This window comes from Apaloderma vittatum, unplaced genomic scaffold (assembly GCF_000703405.1).
Source record: "Apaloderma vittatum isolate BGI_N311 unplaced genomic scaffold, ASM70340v1 scaffold15146, whole genome shotgun sequence".
NCBI lineage: Eukaryota > Metazoa > Chordata > Aves > Trogoniformes > Trogonidae > Apaloderma > Apaloderma vittatum.
In genome coordinates, this window is record NW_009722390.1 from 39,182 (window position 1) to 56,971 (window position 17,790).

General features: G+C 38.2%; 1 protein-coding gene across 1 annotated transcript in view; it reads right to left on the bottom strand.

The window, feature by feature from the left end:
- Nucleotides 1–17,790, bottom strand: part of PARG (poly (ADP-ribose) glycohydrolase) — a 59,829-nt gene that overhangs the window by 22,979 nt on the left and 19,060 nt on the right. The window contains exons 7-8 of the mRNA XM_009871764.1: nucleotides 10,817–10,909; nucleotides 9,361–9,518 (exon numbers count right to left, since the gene is read on the bottom strand). Coding sequence (XP_009870066.1) covers nucleotides 9,361–9,518; nucleotides 10,817–10,909 — 251 coding nt within the window. The remainder of the gene's footprint in view (nucleotides 1–9,360; nucleotides 9,519–10,816; nucleotides 10,910–17,790) is intronic.

Genomic DNA, 17,790 nt, shown 5'->3' on the forward strand with positions numbered 1-17,790 from the left:
TTTGCAAAATATACTATTGTAAGACACTAATGTATCATTTGCGTATTTTCACAGAATCAGATCAAGGAACTCTTGTCTTCAGCTATTTCAAGTAGAAGTGCTTTACAACATTAGGAATTTTTTTTAAAGGCTAATCAGACCTGCGGAAAAATCCCCACCACAGATTTTAATAGGCTAAAAATTAGCGCTAAACTCTCATAGTATCTGAAGTTACTGATATTCAATTGAATTCGATTGCTTCATATGTTCTTTTAGATTTCCATAGAAATCATATTGCAATTACGTCAACCATTCAGAAAGCATCCACCCAGCTGTACTAAAGTCAGAAGAACAAAAGCACATGAGAAAAATCAACATACACCCCAAGATGGAGGGGCAGCCAAGCTTTCTTAAGCCCAGCACAAAGTAACCAGTCATCTTTGTGAACACCACCATAAAAGCAAGTGATATTTACAACAACGGCTCCGTCTTGCTCCATTAATTTAAGTGAGGATGTGACGTGGCAAAGTAATGGACGTTTTACCTTGCACCTTACTTCTGAAATGATCAATTTGGTAACATTAAAAGAAGTTTCATTTCTGCAGCAAATATCTCTGTTTTGAAGAACAAAGCTGGATGAGGGCATCAGAAGATATTAAATGAATCACAGAATCATAGAATCATAGAATGGCCTAGGCTGGAAGGGACCTTAGAGATCATCTAGTCCAACCTCCCTGTTGTGGGCAGGGACGCCACCTCTCCACTAGACCAGGCAACACATGGGGACCGAGTGGGAATCGAACCCGCGACCTCGGTGTTGGTCATTGTCAGCACCGCGCTCAAACCACTGAGCTAACTGGCCCCCATGAAATTCTTCTTCCAGCTCTGAGACACAGATCTTACTAAAAAAAACCCCAAACCAAACCACCTGAGAATGTAAGTGGAAACCACATAATCAATTTCCTGACAGAAGAACCCAAGGCCAAAACCCATTAATTCCAATTAAAGAACTCGTCCAAATGAAGTGCACTGTAAATCAAATGCAAAGAACTGCAAGCCTGCTTTCAGCTGAAGTAATTGAAATATTACTGGCAACTGCATATGTAAGCTGTTTTGCTTTGTACAAGATGTTCCCACTGCCATGCAGCTAACTTCAATTTAGCAGACACGGGAGCTAAGAAAGCTTGCAGGGCTGATCACCACACACAGCTTCAAATTTATCTCCGACTTCCAGTGTTAATCAAAGACAAGACCTCTACAGAGATACACTTAAGTATTCAAGGAATCAAGGTCAGAGACTTAAAAAGCGTAAGAAAGCAGATGTGTGAACAATCTGAACACAAAGCAGACTGTTAAAGGCACTGTGGCAAAACAAAAACTCTTGCCTAGCAAATGCTCAGACACTGAATTCAATTGTTCTGAAATCTTACATACGAGAAATAAAATATTAAAAAAAAATACTGATATTTGGAAAATGTAACAGAAGAATTAAAAAAATTACTGAACAACTCCCAGCAAATACACAGTAAACTTACAAGGCATTAGTTTATTCTATTGCAGTAATTATTACAAAAATGTGTGCATTTGCCTTGCATCAGCAATTTCCCTAAAATTTTAGGGTGGAAAAAAAAAAAGCAACTTAAAAGTGTAATCATTATTCTGCGTGGGTTTTAGTCTCATTGACTTCAAACTCAAAATTGTCTTATTTGCAGCCAACATTTCCACCTTAGAAAGCTGAAGCCAAAAGCTCTAAAGAGCCCGCTCCAAAGTCATTCAAAATCAGAGGCCAGCAACGCATCGACACTGTACTTCCAAGTACATCATTTCCAACGATGTAGCATCAACATGACTTAATAACTTTAAGAGCCACACAAAAGTGGCCTTGGCATGCATATAGTAGGGGAGAAAGTTGAACCAGCCAAAGTAAACAGTTCCAAAACACATTGTTTCTGATTAAGGTTTAATTAAAATACAGTGGTTCGCTCGTAAAATTTAATTTCTGAGGAGCTAAATTGAACCCTCGATGTTACTCGAAGAATTGGCTCCAGTAATTTTTACAAGCAGAAGGAAATGTTACAATCACATGCTTTAACCTCCCAGGGTAAATAATCTCATGTGAGTATTTCCATCCCCAGTCTCTATCTTCCCATCTCCAGGCTGGGCTTCCTTTGAATGTTTCTTTCAAAGAGTATAATAAAAAAATTTGAAAATTGAAAATCAGAAATTTTCAAACTGAAAATCTGAAAATTGAAACCAGAACCTATCATAAGACTCTGAAAGCTGTAACAATATGCAAAAAGGGCAATATAGATCATACTTCAAAGTTTACTTCCCATTCATAAATCCACAGCACTTCATGCGTGCTGTCTGCAAAAGTATGGATAAATAATTTTATACTTATGGTCCTCACAATTAAGTACGTGTGTTTCTTCTTAACTACCACGGGCACCAGAAAGTGCCTTTTTCTTTACTATTGCAATTGAAGGCACACTTGTGTGGTGTCTTTTATTTTAGTGTGATGTCATTAAAGATAACATCATGCTAAGAAAGTGTAAGACATTTTACTAAAACTCATTTTTCGCCTACAAATAAAAGTGGAAGGATTTCCAAGGAAGTGGTATGGATGGATGAATTTCACCCAGTAAAGGGATTGAACAGGGAGAAGGATGAAAAGTTAAGGCAGATGTGAAAATACTGAATAGTTATTACCTTCAACTTCAAGAATCACTAAACAGCTCTTTAGTCGAATGCGCGGGATGGCCAAACTCTTGTTAAAGAGTAAATCGCGCATCTTGATTTTTGTGTCTTGTTGCATTTCAAGCTTCAGCTTACCTGCTGCACACATGTAGCAGTGGAAATGTTACACTTACGTACTTACACCATCAAATGCCATATTTTTTTTTAAGCTTTCATTTGCAATGCTAAGCACAGTTGATCAAAACACTCTGTTTCAGTAAGGGTTCTGTCACAATACTACTTGATGTTTTTATTCAGTTGTGCTCAAGGTAACCTTAGTCACACTTGTATTAAGGGCTACCTGTAGATACTACTTTATCTAATGCCTAGGAAATCTGCATTAATGTGCACAGAGAGAGAGCAACCTATCATGTAAGAGCTGGAATGTGTATATAATTACACGTGCTTATCACATGATCACACAGGCCAGAGAATAAATCTCTTTCACTCTCTAAATACAAGAAAGCAATTCAGCCTACCTTAAAATAATGACCAGGATTACATTAATTACCTGTATCCTTCACCTGAAATATTTTCTGAGAAAGCTCTTTCAATTGATTATGTGTTGGGTGGGGTCAAGGACTTCTTATGAAGAACGGAGCTGCAACACGTGGTTCATTACTACCATGGACACTCCTCCTTATTGAGAAAAATGAGTTGCACTATGTTTTCTTCCTGCTTACGTACCTGTATTTTGTGAATAGCAATACCCCAGACCCACCCTGGTCTCCAAAGTATCCCAGGGGTGTGCAAGACAATCCACTAGGATGCGGGAAGAAAGTAAATTAAGTATGCATATATTGGGAGTACATGCTCAAAAATTTTCTTACTGGTAGGTACGTGCAATTAAAAAAGTTTGGAAGCCTCTGCCCTACACAGCTTTAAATACTTAAACATCATTTACATAATGCAAGATGGCAAAACTTGAGTAAATTTAAAATGGAAATTCTTATATCAATATAAAACATAAACCCTTTCCAGTAAGTCCTGCAGCCACTAAGAATATTTTAAATGAGAACTAAAAGTAAAGTTATTCTGAATATCAAAACTTCAATTAATGGAATTTGGAAATCAAAAGCAGAATAATCCAGAAGATAAATTACTGCCAGATGGCACAACAGGACATCTTGCACTTTGCGACCAGAAAACGTAGCACAACCTTACCCAAGTCCAGTACAGTAATCTCAGTTCTGCTTTTCTGTTGCCTAGCGTATGTCTCTTCCATTTAATAGAAAAAGATGGAATTTGTGTTATTAAAACTGCCTTCCTTTCCTCTGTTTATACAGGATGTAATTTAGAGTTTCTGAATTCCCTTGGCATCAAGTAAGAGAAAAATCAATACATTCAATAATTCAAATACATAGGCAGTTTCTTATTTGCTGTTACATGTCAGAGGTATGAGCTGTCATCATCTTAAAGTTATTTAAGAACACTGTAGCACTAAACACCCTTATGTTTAATTAGAACTGCATCTCTAGATTAAATAGTAACTTTTAAGATTTATAGAAACAAAAAATTGAACAAGGTCATTTTGTTGTTAGTTGAGATGCAAAAACTACTTTTTCCACCTCAGATGCTCACACATACCCTCATCTCTATACTCTGCACTTTTCAATTTGTATTTTTGGTTACTCTGATGAGTAACTTGGACCTTTACAAGCCTGTATTACAAAAAGGTTTTGGTGACCTAGAAGTCTTAAAAATACATCGGATTGATACTTGACTTTGATGAAATGATAATATGCTAACTCCAAGTACTTGACGCCAAGGAATAGCAGGGTTAAATGTTTTATCCTGAGAATATAAAATAAAAAGCATCCCACAGCATGGTACAAACTATGTCCTGGACTAAATGATTCTATTTACTAAGCCAAGAAAAAAAAAAAGTTCAGAACGAGTACTGTTTTAATCACTACAGCAAAGTAATTACATCAGACTTTTTAAACAGACAACTTTAAAAGGACACTATTTTTAACGAGTATTTCATCATTTACCACATATAAATGATGATTTTAAATTTTACAGAGAGTTATACTCTACTTAATATATTCCAACCAAGGCTAATCAGAACATACAGCTACGGCAGGCATAACAACCAGTTTTGTAGGATCGGTGTCTGTAAACTCAGAAAACCTAGAATCACTTTTCAGAGGAGCAATGCATCTCTCAGTCCAGATCAAGTCCTCTCAAAGCCACCAGATAATTTATTCCCCAGAGAACACTCATTAGTGTTGTGAAATTGATGATGTTTATGAAGAGATAATCGCATTGCTGGTAAATTAGATTTCAATTCTCCTGCATAGACGTACTATACAGTTTGCTCATTTCCTTTCATATATTATACATTCCACAAAAGACATATATATCTTAACTAGCGGGTTTTTCCCCTCATTTCCAATCACTTGAAATCATTTTAAATGTTCGTTTGACAAAGATGAAGAAATTCAGTCCTAGAGAGATACTGGTAGCTTCAGACCAGAGCATCCACTAATGTATGTGCCAAGACTCACCAGGCTCAGGCCATTAGACATCCTGCCTTCACTTACGAATTCAGCCTCAGGAGCTCTGATGGCAGCTGTTACAGTATAGTATCTCCAAGTACTAACTCCAGCAGTTTTTTGAAAAAGGAAAACAGGAGTCACTGTAACCTGGTACAACAGCTAAGAACAGATCTCTAGCAGGTCAAAGATACAGCAGATGCAAAGTGGGTCCTGGGCACAGCCGTCTCCTTTTCAGCCATCCAGAACACTGACTCATAATTGCCGAAGCTCTCTTCCCCTTATACTTGGCATTTACATCTAATGAGACTAGGTAAGACACAGGTCTAATAACTTGCTCAACAGGGAAGAAAAAAAAAAAAAGCACCCACAGTGCAAAGTCTTGTATGACAGCGGACCGTTTCAGCATCTTACAAAAAATACAAGAAAGCATAGGTCAATATTATATTTATTTCAAGAGGAATATATTTGTTATGAAAGTGCTACATTAAACCACAAACTATCCACAAAGAAAATGAATTTGAGTATCACCACAAAAAAACTACTTTAAGCTGTGCAACCAAGATCATAACTGCAGATCTCAGATGTGTCAATGCAGTTCTTGCTCTAAATTCAAACAGCATGCAACTTCCATGAAAAATTTATCAGAAAGAGGAATAAAATGGCAAATTTAATTATTTCTTTCTTTCGTGATGGGATTTTTTTGCATAAGGCTGCCCAATTTATTTAAAAGCACGTTTAAAAAATGAAACTCTTGAAATTTAGCTTGATATTTTGAACAGAAGCAGTATTTTATGCTGTTGAGCATGACCTAATGTTTGGCCACTGAACAGATGTCATTCTATTTACTATAATTAATAAATATTAAAACTTTCAAAGTTAAACTACAAATGCCATGTTATTAACTATATTTCAAATTAATTATGATATTAATGACCTGAGAATGATAATAAGCCCATCCTCGCCAAATATGAAAGCAAAGAATTCAAATTACCGAGTATTTTGTTATACACAGGCGACTTGGAGTCTGTAGCAAGATGAACAATCAAAATATATGGTGTCATAACGTATTATTAAACTAAGTGCTTCAGCATCAAGAGAGGAATGCTGACCAAGCACTGGTGCACCAGAAAATGCTTAACAGAGGGAGGAGAAAAAAAAAAAAAGAAAAAAAAGGTAGGAAAAAAAAAAAGAGAAAAAAGAGGGGGAAAAAAAAAAAAAAAGGAAGGGAAAAAAAGAGTAGTCTCAGTATTTTGCACTGACTGTTTTGTCAAACAGATTTGTTCCTTGGGGCTGGTAGAGGTGGAAGTCACAATATACCAGTTAATACCACATAAACACCTAACCCAGGGAGAATACTGGGAGGGAAGAGGGGATGTGACAGCATTTAAATGCAGGAACTGTAACTACTTTAAACATTAGTACCTTTTTATACACTATAAGTCTGCACAAAGTGAATCGACTGCTGTGTAAAATTCAAAATGCAACAAAGAGCTTATGTAGTTATCTTTTTAACTTAAGGCACAAATACTTTTTTTCAGTCTCAGAGTTGAGGGGATGGGTGGAAGCATCTGGAATGAACATAGTAGAATCAAGGAACACATTTGCTAAGATAAAAAAATCTCTCTCAAACGCTAGCATCCACTCAGTAATTTTGCTTCATTAGGGAACCATGCCAGATTATTCGTTTGTACCCACAGAAAGAAGTAATTAATTTACAGCCATGCAGCAGATTAATTATGCTGAGGAGAAAAATAAGTCTGGAAAAAGCTGCAGACCGTACTACTATGGGACAAAGTGGAACAATCTGTTATAACCATCTCTAAGCAGACAGAGCAGAACAGTAGCCTCCAAAGCCTTTATATCAAAACATTGTTATAAGGAGGGGGGAAAAAAAAAGTCACAAACATTTTAACTTCTACTGCCTTTTCCATATTACCAGCTTCACAAAAGGCTTTTTTGCAGAAGCTGAACACACCGCAATGGACCAAACCGCGACATCTTTACAAGTCTGAAACAATAGCTGAAATCATGACATTTTGTTCTTGGTCCTTGCTACTAAGAACTAGCTTTTCAGGACAAAAACATACAGAGTGGACATGAGGAAAAAGAAATAGGATACTGTCCATCCTCCTTCTCCCTCCTAATTTTAGATTTCAACTAAGTCAAATTATGTACAGTGGTGTGACATAAAATAGTAAATTCTTCTAGTGCTCTTCACCACTCACTCTCTTCAACCTCCTTTTGCTTTTATCCTGCCAGTCCCCCTCTCACCAACATATTCCCTCTCACTTTATCCACTGCCTGTCACATCACATATTTGATTTCTCTGATCTGCTCATTGTCAAATGCAAAATAGACAGAGATGGAAGTTTTGGTCCAACAAATGGTTAAGCAAAAAGGACTGAAAAAGGAAACTGTAATTATACTTTTAAAAAATAAGAAGAGCCACATTTAACCCTTGGGAACCAGAGGGCAACAGTTTTCCCTTCTTTTCTCCAGTTTGGCAACAACATTCCCGTACTTAAGACAAAGGAAAAGGGCTTTCTGCCCTATGTGACTAAAAGCTGAGCATTACCTTACCCACAATGCAAGAGGAAGGCCTGAAGGTTGCCTGCTGCATTTACCTAATAATTTGCTGAGGCTTTTTTATTTAAAAGTAGTTCAAAATATGATGTCCCAATTTAACCACTAGTATTACACCGTAATGCTGTGCAACATTCATAGAAGGGAATATGAATTTACTCCAGTGATTTATCATGATTTTATTCTCTAGTAAAAACTTAACTGTTTGATTTATAACACACTTAAGTTGCAACAAAAACTGGTATCTTACACATAAAATTCAGCCTAGGAGTATGTAGCAGTCAGACAGAACTCTTCCCAGAACTTTACTGTGCTCTTGCACCGCTCTGAGCATAAATCTTTTTTTATGCATAGATGGTATTTATCATTTATTTGTTCTTATGAATTAACAGTGGAAAAATATGCTGATTTGTATGGCACCTTAATGTCCACTCACACTGTACACTCTTCTGTAACTCACTGCACTGTTAGAATAGCACCAAGACAGTGACCCTGGTCTTTCTTCTGAAATACACAGTATAGAGAAATCTGTGCTAGCCTTAAAAGATAGCGAGCACCAAAATCATTATTAGCTCACCAGCATGCCCGACAATTTATTCTGGGAAGCTCTAGTCTAATATAGCTCTGTGCTGGATCACAGGTAACAGTATTTTTATTTCACCTCAGTTTTCAGAGCGTACACACTACATACATGAAATGCAAGGAATAAGAAAAACTCTACATCAATAACCTATCCAAGCTCCAGTCTAATAAACTTCCGGTTGGTCTACATAGGCTTGTATGGAAGTGCCCAAAAGATGACAAACTCATTTTTAACTTGCAAGTCTGTATGAATCACCATATTCTGTGGAAGGAAATTCCTTCATCATCCTTTCCCCATTTAAAACAGAAATAAGCACGTTAAAAACATAAACGAAACATTTCTAATCAAATCTGCCTGTAAGTTAGCATTGAGGAAAAAAAAAAAGCAAGCATATATTTAGAAATCAGATTATCTATAACTAAACTCCTACTGTGGTCTTGAAACCTTTTTAGGCTAACTCATAGCAAAGAGGGCAGGTTTATTTTACCATACAGCTCCACAACTGCCTTAAACTGGTAAGAGCTTGTACAAATGCTGAAGAACCAAGTCCTATTGATCAGACTTAATGTGCAGATCACCACTGCTGACATGGAGGAGACAACAGAAACATGGCTGGGGAAACACTGGCCTTTAATTTTAAATACCTGCAGAACACTTGAAGCACAACTGAAATATACCATTTCATAAGCAGATGAATAGCTTATGAGGAGGTAGCGAATTGTATCGGCATAATTATGCCAGAGGATGAGCATGTCTATGTGTGTTCAAGCATTAAAAAAAAGGAATGTTAAGCATATCTTTCTGTGCATAAAATCCTTTCTTACATAGTTGCACAGTTTTCTTGTCCCTTGGAGGTAAACAGAAAAGACAGAAAGCACACTGTTGAAACTAATGACAAAAACAATGAGCTCCTCCCATAAAAGACAATAACATTTTCACTGAAGGGTTATCAGCTTCATTTACTCCAGAGTGCCATACCTGTTGAAGTTAATATCTGGATAACTAGAATACTCAGACTTCATCTTCGCATTGCGACGTGGAAAAGTACAGAAGAAAGCATTGGCTAGAAAACTAGCAATCTGTTCCTGTGACATTGTGATGGAGTGATTCATCTTCTGTTTCAGCAGAGGTATTGGCTACCAACAAAAGAAGTGAGGGGGAGGGAGGGGCAGGAGAGAAGGGAGGGAAGGAGAGAGAAAAATTAATTAGCTTACCCATTTTAAATGAAAAAACAGGAGCACAAAATTACATTTGTTAAATTAGAGCAAGAGTAATTTAGGCCATTGGCGAACCCTTTAATCAGCAGCACCATTAAAGTCAAGAACAGTTTATTCAAGACAATTTGGAAAAAGCTTGCTTGACAGACTGCAGATTTCTAATCAATAATAAAAAGAAATACCAAGAAAACACAACTTATCAAACAAAACTATGGGAAATGGAGACGGGGGAAAACAGATGGGATGTTGCAAATCCTGGGCAATCTTAGAACTGAAGTAAAAATCCACTTTCAATGGCTGTAAAGTTAAGAACCCTTAAAGAATGCCTTTAGCTACAATAACCGTGCTTTATAATTTACAAAGAAAAGTGGAAGTCACACCACGTATCATCACTCCACATCTTGCTCTGAATTTTTTCCCATCTTACTTGAAAAAATAACACTAATATTTGCAGAAAGAGTTTGTGAAAAGTGTGTGATTATTCATTCTTTTATAAATGAACAAAAAGATCAGCTTCACTTTTCAGTTTGACTACAGTAAAAATAAAACTCCAGAGTTTCTTTAATATAAAAAGAAACAAAGTGGGGTGGGGAAACAATAAAAAACTCAAACCTACATCAGAAGTGTTACACACCTTCCGTTTTATCAGGCTTTAGCCTAGTGATTTGGAGTTTTCGCTCACCACGTTCACACTATTTTACTCTCTTTTTTCAATTACGCGATAATACGGGGGGGGGGGGGGGTGTGTGTGGAAATATCATTCTAACTGCTAAGAAGTCCAGTAACAACTACGATAATCTCACTATACAAAAACAAGAGAATAGTTCGCACCTCTTCTTCCAATATTCTCAGCCATCGTCATTAGCTCAGCTCCGAGAGCTGAGCAGCTAGCTACATTCTAATTCTTTTAGTTGTAAATACAGAAACTGCTACTCATTTAGACTGTTGAATACACAGCCCTGTTTACTCCACAAAACAAACAAGTTTTCCTTCACTCTCATAACAACAATGTTTACCTTCACCGAATCTCATTCTGCCTTCTGGTTATTTAATTAACCAGAGGTCTGAAGTCATGCAGTTGGAGAGGACAAAAAGCCCAAGAAGCTCTGTCTAATAAGTTCTACAAGCCTATAAAAATAGGGTGTTTTGGACACTATGCAGACACCACCATACAGAAGTGGTGTGGCACAGAGCCCTGAGCTAACTGGGTTACTTACCTGGGTGCAGATACTTGGGAGACAGAGCGCCAGCTTGACCATATCAGGAAGAATGGACTGGAACAAATGTTGAGCCTCTGCATCTTCAAGAACCTGTTAAAAGGAACGGGTGGGGTGGAAAAAAGCTTTTTACCTCAGAAATAACAATTGTACGAGAAGTTTGTGAAAACGAGATCCATTCAACAGAAATGAGAAGGGGAAAAAAAACGGGCCTTGTTAGCTTCATACAGATCTGTAGCATCTCTGATGGCAGTACTGTGCTGCATTTTACCTTGCAATAATCCATTAATGAAATACAGAAACAACTCTCAGGAGATGCGGCTGAGAAAACATGTCACCAAACGCCCTATAAAGGAACTTTTGACTCCTTCCAAAGCAATGAACCAAATTCTCAACAGATAAGGAGTGCTACCCAACCACAAAAATACTGGAAGGATTTGCCACTTTGATATTCAGGTCACAGAACACAAACTTGTGAAATTCTCCTGTTAAGGACACTTGAAACACGCTGCTGGGTCAGACTGGTGGTCCTCAGCAGCAGCAACAGGACATGCTACATAAGAACAGCGTGCAAGCCTGAGCACTTTTTGCTGTCCATGGCCACCACACTCCCTCAAGAACTACAGCTGTTGGATTATATTAAAGGGTGCGGCCAGCCTGGCCACACATGCTGAAATTTCAATCTTTTCAGTCTCTTCCTGTAAGCAGCCAATCCTATGACTTATTTGAGCTGCCCTTCTCTACCTGCTTTAACATTCTGCCTGAGAAGCAGAGATCAGAGCTGGCCACGCTCAAAAAAATGGGTATGCCACTGTTTCACAAGGCTTCTCAAAGCCTTTATACTCGAGATCAAGTCACATCAAACCATTCTTGCCCTGTTCTCAAATTCCATTCCTGATGCCACGTGGTCCACCATCCACACGTTTACCTGCCAAAGAGTATCAAGGCAACACATTCAGAGAAAGTCCAGGATCTCTCTTCTAAGTTGCAGCTGCCAGTTCCGAACGCAACGTCACCTGCCCAGGGCTTAGATGAACCCACCCACACACTCCACATCCCCTTTCATGTGTCGTACATCTAGTTTTAAAAGGTGCAAAAGGTTCTTCATGGTGGGCACGAAAGCATGCCACATCCTTCAGAGTCCCATATTCTGCCATATAAATGGGCTGAAGTAAGATCAAGGAGAGAACAGCACATTCGCCATCTTCCTGTGCAATAGTGCAGTTTGTTTCCTCCTGATTTAGGGATCCAGGCACCAGATGTTATTTACATACTGTGTTTAAGGCAAAACGCAGAGAACACACAACTTGCGCTACAGCTAGGGAACACAAGATGAAGGTCACAGTTCAGCCTTTTGCCTCCATCTTTCCCCTACATCCAGGCAATCTGTATGAGATGGCTACCTTCTACCAGTTTCTAGATTAAAATCATTAAAATTCTGAAACTGTGGCTTTAGAATTATAGAATATTATTTTTGAAGTAAAACTGTTAGAAAATAATTGGGTTTATTACCAATTTCACATAAAAACAAGGACAGACAGAATGGATGAAACAGCATCAAGGTTTTACCAACTTTAGTCTAACGCTTGAGACTCATTGTGAAATCACAAAAAGTGATCTTTTAGTCAAATAATCAAAGCTTTGTAATTCACACTTGAGTGGAAAGTTTCACACTGACTTCAGAATGTAAAATGTTTTCTTGATAAGGAAAAAACAGTGTCTCTGTTTCAAAGCATGCTGTTCCCCATAAACGCCAAGCTGAAAATATTGTTTGAACTCTAACAACTTCTGTTCTTCCAAGATCATTAAAATAAATACTGAAGCATCTCTGCTCTGTTCCCTTGTGTTCCAAGTGATATAAAGCGATAAGAGTATTCAAGAAAGAGAGTACACAGTCACTTCCCATACATTATGTATGCCACTCATACAGAAGTACAAACAAGGCTTTAATTTAAAGTTTTAAGCTGCAACAGGGACTTAACAGCAAGCCTAGGAAACACGAAAATCATTTTATGTAATAGAGGAGAAATCCAATAATACACAAATTAAAAAAAAAAAGGTGGCTTTCAATAATAATGTTAAGCTATTATGGCCTAACCTTTAACATCATCTGCTGTAGCAGAAAATTTTGCTCTGCTCTCAGGCATAATGTTTTTAAGTGCCATAAAGTAACAAAATGAGTATTTAAAGGCTGGAACTTCAAATCTCAATACATAAAATGAATATGTAAGCTAAATCTATTCAAAAGATGACATTTCACCTCAGATGTCTACCAGGCTGTCAAATTCTGATATTCTCTCTCCTTCGGGTAACACTTCCTCTCTTTTAAAGTTGACACATAAATAGTGGCTGCTATGCTTTGCTGACTGCCACAGACTATACAGTATCACTTATCTGGTGACACATTATGGCACTGGACTTTGTCATAGCTGTCAAGGCTTCAACCTTTTCTTTACACTCCTCTGAAAACAATATAATAGCAGTATGAGACATTTTCTTCCCAAAACAGAAGCAGGAACAGCAATTGCACAGTTCAGCTCTGACACAAAACGTGTAACTACAAAGTTCACTTCTTAAACTTGGAAATTCTGCTTTTCCTTCTCCTCATCTTCCTAACGTTGTACCAGAACATGCTCTTCTCTCTACATTATTCTGATGAGTGACTTTTACTAGATCTCTGCTAATGAAAACCTCAACATTTAGAGCTGTTAACGCCCAGAAATGCTCTCACTGGACTTCAGGCAGATTGCTCTTACATGTAAACGACAAATGAGGTGGGGTGGGTGTTTTGTGAAGCGTTTGGTGTAACGTTTTCGTGGCACCCCTTTCACAAGATAGGTCATGGACTCCACAACTTCAGAAAAGATGAGTATTGTGAGTACTAAGTTCACAGATTTTGCCAAGAAATTCCTAACTCTGCATTGTTCTCTAATCAGATCTCTAACCAGCCCAAGCATACCTGTCTTAAATATTCCCCTATTTAAGCAGAAGTCTCCTAAATTTAACAAGGAAGAACATGAATGGTTTTCAAGCTCAAACATAGTTTCTTCCTGGAATGTTATAACTTCACAAAAGAGTCGCTGCAGTAAATAATCCAAGAACTGTTGTTCACCTGAGGTTGCTGTTTTCCTTAAAATAACAAACAAAACCCAACCAACCAAAAAGAAAAAACTAAAAAAACCTTTCTCCCCAATAAACTTGCTCCCTTAAAAAGAAAAGACTCCCTGGGGAACTACTCAGGCCTGTGCTTCCCATTTATATTTTGAGACTGCAACCCATTATTGAACAGTGGCAGTAAGACAGAAATATGTATCCTTTCTTGCTTTAAGTTTGTAAAAAAACCAAACCCCAAGTAACCTGAATCATGGCCACATCTGTATAATGTAACTTCCCCTTTCTGCCTGTGGACTCTTCCTCTACAGATAATGCTCGTATGAGGTCTTGATGAAAAAAGAGCACCTGCAAAGCCCTGCCTGGTCGGCCCTCATCCTCTTTTGCCCACAATCCCAGCATGTCACTGCAGCTTTGTAGACCAACCACTGTCCCTTGATTATTCTCAGCTATGCTCTGTGCAACACAGAGCCCGATTTTATCTGTGACAGTCTTTTCTGGCTTTGAAAGCAGCAAAAAAGAACACTCAATCACAGAAAGTAAAAGGATTCCAGGACGTGGTGTGCTGACGCCACAGCTACCTCTGACAGATGTCCCACGATGCAAATGCCAACCTGGGAGAATCTAGCAACAGCACACAGCGAATACCTGGTCACAGAATGGAATGAAGATTTATTTAGGAGGAAACTCTCTTTGGGAAGCAGTGACTTGTACTGATATAAACCCCAGAATATCTAGAGTCACATTATACATTTTACTTATTTGTAGCTGCTGAAAGAAGGATGTGTCATTCTATCCTTGCAAACACAAACACACTCAAAAAAAACACTCTTCCCACATTTCACCAGTTCCTCTGGTAATTTCCTGAGATCCTTCAGCTTGCTAATGCTACAGGAAAATAACTTGAAGGGGTTAGTCCTCCTCTGAATCGGTAAGTCAAGCCAACCTACCCAAAAGTCATGCATTATTTGTTGTGCAGGGTGGGTAGCAGGTGAAACAGCAGCAGTCACACCCCCTGTCAGTGGACCACAAAGGCAGAGACCAGCTGCAACTCTTCAATTGAAAAAGCAGTGATTCTAGTTAGCCTGAAGCTGTTACAAGAAACACCTCACTTTGAAGTAAATCTCTTAGTACAGGAACATCTGTGTTGGTTCAGTAACATGCTTTTAACTATGTACAATCTTTTGGAAGGCTACAACATGCAAAGATTAAGAGAAAGGAGTGGATTTCCATTGTTAAAACAAAAAAAAGGCTTCGTAACTTAAGGAATTCTAAAATATTAAATGGTTGTCAGCAACTTTTGATACAGAAAAATCCTTTAAGCGTCATAGAAATTTTTTTTAAACAATTGATCAGTTTCTCCTTCCCTTATTACGCATACACACCCTTTGCAGCTTCCTTCAGAATCTGAAATAAAAACAAAAATACATTGTTGACTTTACTGATAGTCCTCCAATCATGGAAAAACATTATTTAGGAATGAAATAAAAGCAGTGGTTATACCCTGAGGGAAAAGCACCTGTAAGCAGAACTGCAAAACCTGGTGATTTCATCAGTATTTGCACCGGAGTGACTGATTAAACCAACCCGACTTAAGGCTCCAATTCTTAAGATGCAAACAGTTCAGCGAGCTGTAGCAGAGGCAAGAGCTCTTGTTCATTCTGCAAAATTGCAGTTTAAATTTGGGCATTTACACTGCAGCAAAGAGGCCTGACTAAATGCTGCCATAAGTAATGGCCTTTTGTCACTGTAAACCAGTCCTCCAAAACGTAACGAACGAGTACACCTGACAGTCCTAATAAGAAGGATCTGAGGTAGCATGGGGTGATAGCGATGGTAGAGAGTTTAAATCTAAATATGACAGCTCATCAAACCAAACCAACTGCATGTACCAAACACAAATCCGGACAGCTCTATCCATCACAAGGGAAGGCACAGTCATCACCCCAGCAGGCAACCAGCACGCTAAGACGGCGATGGCTTAATCCTTCCCATTTGCTTGCTTTTACGTACCCATATTGACTTCTGTGGCAGCACAAGGACCAGCTGAACCTCGTTCTTAAGGATGAAGGGGAAAAAATCACAGTGCTTCCTTCAGACTTGGTATCTTTTGTTTCCTCACTCCTGATGGATTTTGACCTTCCCACCTGGCACAACCTCTCATGCAGTTTCTTGGAATTACTTTGTTTCAGTTTCTAGGTGCTCAGTACCATCAGTTACTACACTGAACTGCCTTTCCAGCAGCAGTTTTCCTAACTATTTTAATGTAAGATGGTTAGAGGTGGTAATAGTCTCCAAACTGTGTAACTTCTATGTATCCTATTCACAGTAAATTTATTCTCCTAATTTCATGGGGTTTTCCCTTTCTTCAATATCTTCATTTTTGTCTCAGGTTAAAAATAATAAATCTCTGAACATTTTTATGGGGCATTAAGATCCACATGATGAATACTTCCAAGCTGAAAAACTTAGTTGTAGATAGCTGTGTAGCAAATAAGCACATACACAGCCTACCTAGACACAACATCTATTATTACAACTTCAAGTCTGCAACCGAAAGAAAATATCAATGGAAGATTGGTCAACAAAGTAACACTCTTTGCATTGTCACAAAGAGAACAATTTGCTGAGTGCCACACACTAAGAATAAGCAGGTGGAACGTGCCACAAAGTCTAAGACAACTTGGAACAGTCTCCTGAAAAATATCTTACCACCTTTTGAAAAAACAGTAAAACATATAGTTGGGGAACAAGGACAATAAGAACTTGTGTTTGAAAGCTTAATTTCTTTGTAAGACTGTTAACGGTTTTCTTCTACCCATAAGCATTTTAAATGCTGCTTTTTTCATTCAATACACAGATGCTACCTTCCTTGCAAAGGTTCCCATTTCCCTATCAAATGCGATGTAAGAATCCTGTTGCACTCTTGCGCTATTCTACAAGGTTCTTGTGCACTTTTTGACTAATGTTAATTTTGATTTATTATTTCTCCTTTTTAGAAAAAAATATTCCACAGAAGAACCTCCCAGGCACCCTGAAGCATCTCCCTCACTATTGCCTTCCTGCTAAGACTCTGAGATAACACACAGACACCTGAGCATACTTAAGCAATCACAACATGTAGCTGCTCCTTTATTGCACTAAGGAATGTTGTCTTCATTTTCTCTTCCACCCAGAGCAGCCTGTACCTCCTGACTTGTTCTTCTGTACAGAAGTCACAAGATTTGTGTGCTGTTTGTGTAACAGTTAAACACGGTGGAGTACAGTTCCATGACTAGAACTCCTCAGCGGGACGAAACAACCAAGCCACTCTCTGTGACATTTAAGTCTTTCACCTGAAAGTAAACCAACCTCAGACTGCCAACCTGTACCCCCTTTCTTGTCCTAATACGTGTCGTAAGGGCTTTTGGACGTTATAAAGTCCTAAAAGCAGACTATTTCCATCTGTTGTTTGGAACAGCTGGGGACAAATAAAGCAAAACAAAACAACAACAAAAATAAAACCTCAAGAGGGTACTGTGCACCTTTGAAAACTAAAATACCCCAAAAAAGCCCCAAACAAGCGTAAGTCATACTCTCTACAAAGCCTTTTCTCTGGACAGGGAGTAGATGAATCATGCCACAACCATCAGTGTACCCGATACCTAGACAGAGGCACTAGCCTGCAGCTCACGAATTTGGATGCTTAGTAAAATAGACTCTTTGTCACAATGTTAAATATTACACATATAAACAAGACTGAAATCTAGAAGCAAAAGGGAAGGGAGGGAATATTAGTTCCTATTTTATTAAATTAATGAACTTCCAAAACTGCAGGAAAGAATACTCTCCTTTAGTTCCCCTGCAAAACTAACTCAGCAGGA